At 34.0% G+C, this 9,482-nt stretch overlaps 1 protein-coding gene across 4 annotated transcripts; it reads left to right on the top strand.

Moving 5' to 3' along the window:
• Nucleotides 1-238: 238 nt before the first annotated feature.
• Nucleotides 239-8,576, top strand: LOC105798083 (mitogen-activated protein kinase 20). Of its 4 annotated transcripts, XM_012627985.2 has the most exons (11): nucleotides 241-740; nucleotides 866-892; nucleotides 1,673-2,081; nucleotides 3,450-3,577; nucleotides 3,696-3,755; nucleotides 4,787-4,936; nucleotides 5,016-5,171; nucleotides 5,267-5,478; nucleotides 5,581-5,682; nucleotides 7,290-7,459; nucleotides 8,010-8,576. In XM_012627985.2, the coding sequence occupies exons 1-11, from the start codon at nucleotides 717-719 to the stop codon at nucleotides 8,372-8,374; spliced, it is 1,803 nt and encodes a 600-aa protein (XP_012483439.1). In that variant the 5' UTR covers nucleotides 241-716; the 3' UTR covers nucleotides 8,375-8,576. The 4 variants fall into 4 exon arrangements, with proteins under 4 accessions (XP_012483437.1, XP_012483439.1, XP_012483440.1 ...); XM_012627986.2 differs by lacking the exon at nucleotides 866-892; XM_012627983.2 differs by having other exon boundaries at nucleotides 239-2,081; nucleotides 8,019-8,576.
• Nucleotides 8,577-9,482: the final 906 nt, after the last annotated feature.

Genomic DNA, 9,482 nt, shown 5'->3' with positions numbered 1-9,482 from the left:
CTTAAAATTTAAAAATTTTAAAGTTGGATGACCCTATGTGAAATATACCCAATTCGTTAAGCTGCTAACAATCTTATAACATCGACTCAATATAGAATAAAGAATTCAAGTTCGGGACCAAATTAAAAAAATTTTGCCAAAATTCCGAAATCAATAAAGACTAAAGAAATTTTAGAGACCAAAGTAGGAAATATGACAAGTTCAGGGACTAAATATTACTTTATCTCTTTTTCCTTTCTGCTCTCTTTCGCTTCCTCTCTCCTCTCTCTCGGTTTTCAGTTCTTGCAGCTTCGACTCTCTTACCTTCTTAATATCACACATTTCACCTCCTCTTATTTGTATTGTTATTTAGATTGAAGACGTGAAGGGATAAAAAGGGAGGGGAAATTTGGGTTTTTGGTTTAGATTTTGAAAACTTGAAGGGAAAGGGAGAAAAACGGTAGGAGAGTTGTTAAGACTGAATTATCAAAGAATGGTTTTTGAGAGCCACTTTTGAATAGTAAGCTAAATTGAAATTGTTGTACTAAAGGAAATTGTGTGTGAAGGATTTGGTTTGGATTTTATTGTGTTGGAGAAATGGATGGGATTATGGACTTATGATTGCAAGTCGAGGCCAATGGGGCAAATGTGGTTGATTTCTTAATTTTTTTCACTTTGTTTATTTATCTTTTTTTTTTTTTGTTTAAATTCTCTGTTGAGATACTTTTTTTAACGAAATGCAGCAAGTCCATCGAAAAAAGGTGGGTTTTTTTTTTCTTTTCAATGACTGACTTTTTTAATCCTTCTGGAGTTTATTTTCAACATCCTTTATCTGATTGATTGATTGATTGATTGATGATTAATTATTTTTTTCATTGAAATTCAGCTGCGAGTGATGATGTTGGGTTGTTTGGTAAGAACATGAAATATGGGGATTTGATTTCCTTAGCTTTATCCTTTTTTGTGCTTTGATTTTTTAGATATGGCATGGTGTTGTTCATCTCATCCCTTTGGGATTTGATCCCTGCTCATAGGAATGCGACACATTTAATGATCAGTCGATTACTTTTTCTTTTTCATAGAGCACCCGTTGCTAATGATTAGTTAATGTTGTCTGCGGTAGATACTTGATTATATATATATATATATGTAACTATATTATATAATGAAAGTTACTTTAACCCAATAAAGTTGTCTTCTTTCCTAACCTGTTTGCTAAGTTGGTAATCTGAAACTTTGCTTAGTTATAAAGGAATAATATTATTATCTGCTCAATTATGAATTTTTGTTTTCCATATTGAAGATTAGTTTTTGCCTCTGCAGTTTTGGAGATAATTGTTTAGCTTATGAATTTAAAAGTCTTCATGATGTTATTAGAAGTGCTGACTGTTGGGAATCATTTTGGTTTTTGTTTTGGTTGCACTCTGTTATATACTGATGAATTTAACATGGATTGTTTTATTGATGCCATTTCTGTGTTTTTTTTTTTTCATCTTTTTGTCCTTTTCTATTTGTTGTTGATCTTTGTTTTCAATTAAATGGAGTACTTTCATTAGTAATGAATACGAATGGCTTAAGGTGTATAAACCTGTGGACATGTATGAGGTCATGCTATATCGAGCTACATGCCGCTGCAGTTGTTGAAGAAAATATGCTTGGCAATCTTGTCTTAACCTGCATTTTTGCGCCACAGAGTTCAACGGAGATGGAATTTTTCTCAGAATATGGTGATGCCAATAGATATAAGATTCAAGAAGTTATAGGAAAAGGCAGTTATGGAGTTGTGTGCTCAGCGATCGACACACATACTGGTCAGAAAGTGGCGATAAAGAAAATACATGATATTTTTGAGCATCTTTCTGATGCTGCTCGAATTCTTCGTGAGATAAAGCTGCTTAGACTTCTTCGGCATCCTGATATTGTAGAGATCAAACACATTATGTTGCCTCCTTCACAAAGGGACTTCAAAGATATTTATGTTGTTTTCGAGCTCATGGAGTCAGATCTTCATAAAGTTATTAAAGCTAATGACGACTTGACTAGAGAACACTACCAGTTTTTTCTTTACCAGCTACTTCGTGCTTTGAAGTATATCCATACTGGTAATTGTCACTCTATATTGACTCCTTTCATTATGCCGTAATATATGGTAAACACGTCTTATCAAAACTGTTCTCATTGGCTCAAGGTGCAGTCTAGGGACTAGAACCCTAGTACCCTTAATATTGCTTGAGGCGCAAGTCATAAAAAAAGTGCTGGCCTGAGTGAAGGTGCAATATATATATATGTATATGTTTTTGTGCGTATATGTGTATATAGCAAATAAGCTTAAGAGATGATATAATTATGACAGCAGTTTAGACCTAGCAATTCATGTTTTCATGTTGTCTTCATGTATTTTCTAGTGTCCTAAGGTATTTCATATTTATATAACTTTTTCAGGTTAATAATTTGTGTTATATAGATTTTGAAATGTTCTTGTATTTGTGTTGTGTTCGTGTTTCATTTTAGTATCACGTCATGTATTTTTATTGTATTTTAGTGTTTTCTTTTCACTAAAATTGTAAATAAGCCCTTAAAGCCCTTATATGTTCATTACACCATAATAAGCCCTTAACCTCTAATTTTGTAACCAAATAAACCCTTAAATCTTTTTAACTTTTACCCTAATATGCCCTTAACCTTTAATTTCTTTCTAAATAAACTTTTAACACAAATCAACATGTCATTTAAAATAAGGGCGAAAAGCAAGTACCAATTAAAGGATAAGGACTCATATAGGTACAATGAAAGTATAAGGGCTTATTTAATAAAAGTCAACTAGTTCAAGGGTCTTTAATAGTTAAGCCTTATTGTTTCCATGTTAAGTTCATCTTCTGTCCAGCATTGCCATGTCTAAATGGTCAAGTTTATCCTATATAACATTTCAAATTTTTTTTTCTTTTGCTGCTCAAATATTGAGAAGTGGTGAGTCTAATACTATCCCCATTCTTGCTAGTAAAGTTACAATTAATGAAAAAAATAAAAAGAACATCAATCAAGCGGGCCCTTTTCCTGCCTATTTCTTCATGTGTGTGCGCACACAGAGAAAAAAAAAAGAGAGTGCCTAGGAGTGTTAGGTATTAGACATGTCTTGTAATGCACCCCACTTGAAAGGAGCAAGGCGCTTGTGTTGCTTGCTGCTATGGTGCATGTCATAACAGCTCTACACATAAATATTTTGCCTTGTTCAATTATTTTGAAGTCTTAGACAGTTAGATTTTAATTTTCAGCCTTTTCAATTGTAATCATCTTTGGTCACAACTGCATCTTGTAGCATGCGTTATGCTTAAGTATGGTTGCTATTCTTCTTTGTTATTCTTTTCCTTTTTTCTTTCCACGTCACCCTCTATGTCTTTTGTTGTGGGCAGGGTAATTATATTTGTATACCACAGAATCCTGGATCTGATATTTTCCCTATTTGGTTTCAGCTAATGTCTACCATCGAGATTTAAAACCAAAGAATATTTTGGCCAATGCAAACTGCAAACTTAAGATATGTGATTTTGGTTTAGCTAGAGTTGCATTCAATGATACACCAACAACGATATTCTGGACGGTATGACGTTTAGAAGAACTAACCTTTGATGTTTTCATGTTTTCATGTTTTAACTGTTCTTTACGTCTATGACAATAATAAGAACTTATTTCTAGACATATTTGTGGTACATTTACAGGATTATGTTGCTACAAGATGGTATAGAGCTCCAGAGCTCTGTGGATCCTTTTTCTCTAAGGTAAAGGGGCCTCTATGTATGGCTGTTAAAATTCAGAATGCTAAAAACTAAATTCATGTGATGTATTTATTCTCTTTTATGAGATATATTGGATAAAGGTATCATCTTGATCTAGGTTGCATTTTATTTAGTAAAGCATAGCCTAGGCCATTCTCCGGTGCATACACTTTTAAGTTATTCAGTTTCTTATCCATATCTTATCTGCTTGTCTCTTTCATTGGTTAAAGCTTTTAAATTTAAAAGTGTGGCTAGAAATGTTTGTAGGAGAACTATTAGGTTGATAGGTATTTCATGGGATGCGGCTACTTAGCAATTTATTAGAAATTTATGAATTTTACTGAACTCTAAGAATATTTTTGCTTGAACCCCAGTGATTTTCAATTCCATACCGTTGATTCTAATGGATTCAAATGTTTTAATTGAAACAATGGTATTGTTAGTTTACACAATAAGGTTATGTTCTTCCGATCTCTTCATTTTTCTTGAAGTTTTGTGCTCGACACCTATGTAAGGCATATTTGGACATGGGTTGGGGATATGACCCTCCAAACGGATGGGAACGCTTAGAAAAATATAAACATACCTGTGTCTAACAGACCCAAGTGGAGATTCAGATCTCTAGTGGAGATTTAAGTGGAAATTCCTTCTTCTTATAGAAAGTCCTAAATTTGCCCATATAATTATTCCACATGGTTCTGTGAATTTCAAATATATAGATTTAAAAATTATTAAAAGTTAGTCTTAATAGCAAACTTAGCTTCTGAGTTATGTTGCGGATGTATCCTTCATCTTGTAAATCCTATCCCGTGATAATAACGTGCCAAATTAAGTGGTTAGGAGGGTTTTCTATTCATTATGCAATTTCTCATTCATGTTCTTGTTCCTTGAAATGGATCTTCCATGATTGGATTTATTTTCACTTTCCAATTTATTCTTCATGTTCTAATTACTTCAAACGGATACTGCATGATGGCTTTTCCGTTCATTGTCAAATTTCTGGTTCCTGTTCTTATTATTTCAAGTTAATGCAGTACACACCTGCAATTGACATATGGAGTATAGGGTGCATCTTTGCGGAGGTATTGAGTGGGAAACCACTTTTTCCTGGGAAAAATGTTGTCCACCAACTGGATTTGATGACTGATTTGCTTGGTACGCCTTCATTAGATACCATCTCTCGGGTAGGCATATTAAGACTTGTGAGCGGTTTCGGATCATAAGACATGACTGCTTTTAACTTCTTTTTCTTGTCATTCTCAGGTTCGAAATGAGAAGGCAAGAAGATACTTAACAAGCATGACAAAAAAGCTACCGGTTCCATTTGAACAAAAATTTCCAAATGTAGATCCCTTGGCCTTACGTCTGCTGCAAAGGTTGCTTGCCTTTGATCCAAAATTCCGGCCAAATGCAGAAGAGGTATGTTATCATACAGCATATAGTATTTTAATTTTCTCTGAGCATCTGTTTTGCAAGTTTAGAACAATAACATCTTTTGATTTGGTATAATTTAGGCTCTTGCTGATCCTTACTTTAAGGGACTGGCTAAAGTTGAGAGGGAGCCTTCTTGTCAACCAATTACAAAGATGGAGTTCGAATTTGAGAGGCGAAGGGTCACGAAGGAGGATATACGGGAGCTAATATTCTGCGAGATACTAGAATATCATCCTGAGCTGCTCAAAGACTATAAGAATGGAACTGAGAGGACAAGCTTTCTCTATCCAAGGTTTTATGTAGTGTTTTTGTTGCATTTCTAGTCTTAACCAAGATTCATTGGTAATCACTCTGCTGCTGTTTATTTATAATATATATATATATATATATGCAGCGCGGTTGACCTATTCAGGAAGCAATTTGCACATCTTGAGGAAAATAGTGGTAAAAGTGGCCCAGTTATTCCACTCGAAAGAAAGCATGTCTCTCTTCCCAGGTAGACATAGATGTATTACTTTTACTTTCAATTTGTTATTACCATGTTTTGTTTATGACTTTGCAGTTGTGCTGTATTGTATGCTTCATATACTATATAGACAATTGGTATGTATAACTGATACTAAAGCAGTGTTCCTTCTCTTTATATGTAAGTTATGTGTGAAAATCAGTTTAGTTTGATAAAACCTGTCCTTGTCAGTGCAAGGGTTTTTGGCAAATATATATATGCACACACATTGTGTTTAGGGCAAGAGCATGCTGTAAATTAACAAATAAAATTTCTACCAAGAAAAAAAAAATCAAATAGAAAACAGTAAAATCATCTAAAAAACTCAAGCTAAATAAAATGGAGAATTGTAGATAATATAATTCTCATATTCTTATGCATCATTAAAGGGTAAAATAACTACGTAAAAAGAAGAAAAAAAAAAGCCTCTTTATGTCTCTTAGCACTATTGAGCATGAAGGTGAAGAATCAAACTCTTAATGCTATTAGTACCTATTATTATCATATAATTTTATTTTAGGTTTCTCTTTCATTCCAAAAGCCCCTATTAATCTCATAATGATATGTTGAGTTTTTGAATTTGAAACGGAAAACACAGCTAAAGCTACTAACTATGTATTAGTACACAACATGCGGGGAAATTCATTTTCAGCTAGATAGTTGAAGAGCTCAGAGGCTGAAATGAGATCTTGCAACTCAATTATTGTACATGAACAAGTGAATAAGATAAAGTTATTCTATAAACTTTCAGGTAGGGAACAATATTCTTGTAAACATTGGTCTTTGCATGGTTGCATGCTCATGAGCACAATTAGAACATCATGGATTAGTTTGGGATATAGTTTTTCTTCTGATATTAAATCCAAAGTTTTTAACTTTCAATTGATTCCTTGTTAATGTTCAAATGGCATCTCTTTATAATATCTCACTGTGATTTCTTTGCTTTCTCTGGATTGTTCTTACCATCTCTAATAGCAGGATTGATTTTTCTTGTCTGTCTTTTTCCTTTTCTTTTTGTTCTTTTGAGTGTTGGATGATGGTAGCTTCTTGCTCTTCAAGTCTTACAGAACCTCAATTTCCTCACCACTAATATGTTAGGTCACCTTCAACTAAACAGTATTTTTTTGGGTAAACTACCCTGTTAATCTCTCTAAATAGTGGTCGTTCTTATTTTGGTCATCCCAATTTTTTTTTTTGTTAACTTGGTCACTCTAAAAATGAAATTGATCAAATTAGTCACTTCACCACTAAATGGTAACGGAAAAACTAACGGTGCTTTTTCATGTATTGTTTTGGGTGACTAAAATAGGAACAACCCGTATTTAGAGTGCCTAACGTGGAAATGCACCATCAGCATTCCATTACCGTTCAACAGTGGAGTGACTAATTTGATCAATTTCTTTTTTGGATGACTAAATTAACAAAAAAAAATTTTGGAGTGACTAAAATAAAAATGACTCCTATTTAGAGTGACTGATGGGGTAATTTACCCCTTTTTTTTTAGTTGGGAAAAAGTAGAGGAATGTAGGATCTTGGTAGGACAGCATTATCTTCTGCTTCAATTTGATGGTTGGCACTGTAAACCAATGACTTTGCAGGTCAACAATTGTACATTCTAAAACAATAGCCCCCAAAGAGCAGCAAAGCATCAATTCCTTGAAAGATAAGCAAAATGTAGATGAGGCATCCATCAACACGTCCAGGGAAACTGAAGCTATTCCTCTACATTTATCAAGAACCTTGCAGGCACAACAAAGAATCCCACTGGGTATTTTTCTTTATTTCAGATTATCCTAGTTTCTTGGTAAAAGTACTATAGAGATTCTTGTATTAGTAGTAAGATTGCATTTTGCCCCCTCTATTAAAAAAATTGGTAAATTAGTTCTTGTATTAGATCAAAGAGCAAACTAATCCTTCTGTTAAAAATTCTATTCATTTCTACTGTTGAATACTGGTCCTTGTAGGTTAGAATGAGGTACATGTGGTACCCCAAGTGTTACTGTCTGGTTATTTCATCAACCACGCCAAATTTTAATACTAGAAATGGATGAACTTTTAACAAAAAGTCATGTGTAATTATCTGGTTATTCTATTAGCTGCGCCAGTTTTTAACATTAGAAATGGATGGAATTTTTAACAAGAAAGATCAGTTTGCTCTTCAATCTAATGTACAAGGACTAACTTGTCCATGTTTTGAGTAAAGGGGGTAAAATGTAATCTAACTCCTAGTACAGGAGTCTTCATGGTACTTTTACCGCTATTTCTTTTCATTTTCCCCCGTATTTATGTGGTACTTAAATGAAATATTCTGTGTTTAGCCAAACCAGGGAAGGTAGTCGGTCTGGTTGTGCCTTATGTGAACGGAACAATCACGAAAGATGCATATGATCCAAGAACATTCTTAAGAAGCGCAGTTCTTCCACCCCAGGCAGTCCACCCTGCAATTTCTTATTACAAATCCAGCACTGGGAAATTTGCACCAGATATAGCTATCAACATTGATACGAACCCATTTTTCATGACCAGAGTGAAGAAGGTGGAAGCTGGTGATGACAGAAATACCATTGATACAAACTTGTTGCAGGCAAAATCTCATTATGGTGGAGTAGGTGTTACTGCAGCAGCTGCCACTACTCGTGGGAAGTTTGGAACTGTTCAGTATGGCATGACAAGGATGTATTAGCCAATGATTGAGAAGCTTTGAAAGTAATAGATCCTTTTGCAATGGCATAGAGGGAAAACTACTGTAAAAGGGAGAGCTAGCTTTCTCAGGTAAAACATAGGCTTTAATCAAGCTTGGTAAATGAGAAACTACATGCCTATCATTTAATTTTGTAAGAAAAATAATTCTCCATCCAATAATATTCTTGCTTTTTGTTTTTAAACGTGGTGGTTGTGCTCCGTACAATTATAAAAATATTTCTTGGTGGCACACTGACATGATGTAAATGTGTCATTAAGGGTGGGTTTAAATGGGCGATTAGGTGCGGTGTGGTGCGTTTAGCTTACTTTTTGTCTCACGCTACAGTATCTAATCTCACTGCCACCACTGTTTTTACACTAACCGCAGCTAAATGCACCGCCTATCCAAACTCACCCTAAATCATGCACAATAGTTCATATTAATGACCTAAATTGCTCTTATGATTTGGGCTTACTTTGATCCATTAAGACTAGCCCAGTGCTTAGAAAATTCAAAGTTTATCCATTTGAAATTTGGTGAAATTGTAAACATTTCAATAATTTATATTTTATTAAGGTTAATTTATTATCCTAAATATAAGATAATAGAGAGTTTAAAATTTTTTTAGGATTCTATTTTGTAGATGGTTTGAATTTGAGTTGTTGATGTAAATCAATTATGTCATTAGAAGTAGAGGAACTCAACTATAAATAGACGTCGTTCCTATTTCATTTTAGATCTTGTATCATTTAGATTTAAGAAATCAAATTGAGAGCATTTACTGTAAAAAACTTTCTTAAGCTTTTCTTCTTTTGCTGGTTTCACTTAGCTGTTTTATAACATCAATGGCTTAGAGAATCTTTTTTGAAATTATCAAATTTGAGGGTTCAAACTTTCTTAGGTAAATTTTTGAAGTGAATCACCACTTAAAGTTTTAAATTTGAAAATCCCATAGGTGATGTGAAGGAAAATGTCGAGGTGATTGAGAGTCGCATTGTAGAGCAAGACTCTGTGAGAGATAAGGTTAAGGAACATATGCAAGAGGCTCTCAATGCCAATGTGGATGAGATGAAAGGGGATTTCAATTCCATTGTGGCCATGCTAACCT

This window comes from Gossypium raimondii, chromosome 9 (assembly GCF_025698545.1).
Source record: "Gossypium raimondii isolate GPD5lz chromosome 9, ASM2569854v1, whole genome shotgun sequence".
Taxonomy (NCBI): domain Eukaryota; kingdom Viridiplantae; phylum Streptophyta; class Magnoliopsida; order Malvales; family Malvaceae; genus Gossypium; species Gossypium raimondii.
This window is presented reverse-complemented; position numbering and strand designations above follow the sequence as displayed.